Source organism: Hippocampus comes, unplaced genomic scaffold, assembly GCF_001891065.2.
Source record: "Hippocampus comes isolate QL1 unplaced genomic scaffold, H_comes_QL1_v1.1 C16650980, whole genome shotgun sequence".
Classification (NCBI taxonomy): Eukaryota; Metazoa; Chordata; class Actinopteri; order Syngnathiformes; family Syngnathidae; genus Hippocampus; species Hippocampus comes.
Genome location: NW_017835805.1, coordinates 1 through 644, shown reverse-complemented (window position 1 = coordinate 644; position 644 = coordinate 1). Strand labels below are relative to the sequence as shown.

At 53.6% G+C, this 644-nt stretch overlaps 1 protein-coding gene across 1 annotated transcript; it reads right to left on the bottom strand.

Annotated features, from left to right (window-relative positions):
• Nucleotides 1-10: 10 nt before the first annotated feature.
• On the bottom strand, nucleotides 11-505 carry LOC109508836 (glutamate receptor ionotropic, NMDA 2C-like; the record flags this gene model as incomplete). The annotated part of the gene is made up of 2 exons (XM_019858789.1): nucleotides 11-231; nucleotides 312-505. Coding segments are annotated over 2 exons (408 nt in total), but the record flags the coding sequence as incomplete, so codon positions are not given.
• Between the last annotated feature and the right edge of the window lie 139 nt (nucleotides 506-644).

Here is a 644-nt window from a genome sequence, read left to right as displayed (position 1 = left end):
ACACGCATCAAGATTGGTCAAGCATGAGAAATATTGCCATTACCGTCAGCGAGGAACTGCAGCAGGGCCAGGTCGATGGGCCTCTTCCATCGCGAGTCCTTCTGCAAGGCGATGCCATAGCCAGTGGTGGCGAAGACTTTGCCGCTGCCGATGGTGACCAGTTTACAGCCCTCGTCTTTTCCCGCCATGTAGTTGAGCACGGCAGCGTCGTAGATGAAGGCGTCTAGCTTCCTGGCGGCGGCAAACGCGAAAAGAACGCGAGTTGGCAGGGGCGCTTGGGTCGTGCGGGCATCCTCGAGGCGGACACCTACCCGGTCTTGAGGCTGTTGAGGGCATCCTCGACCCCCTTCTGATTGTACTTGACCATGTGTGAGTGCATCTCGGGGTAGTTGCTGCGGATGTTGCGCTCCGTGCTGCCGTTGGGCACCGTGCCGAAGCGGAATGGAGGATATTGCTCCTGTGGCTTCTGGAACTGCAACGCGCAAAACGCGTCATTCAGCAATTTTCAAACAAGGTTCAGCTTTTCAACAAGTGGTTTAAAGGAAAATCTAACCTAGATTTGAAACCCTGTAGTAGTTTGAACCCCTATTTTAAAATTCCAAACCACAACCCAGGCTTAAAACCCTAATTTGAAGCCCTGACTG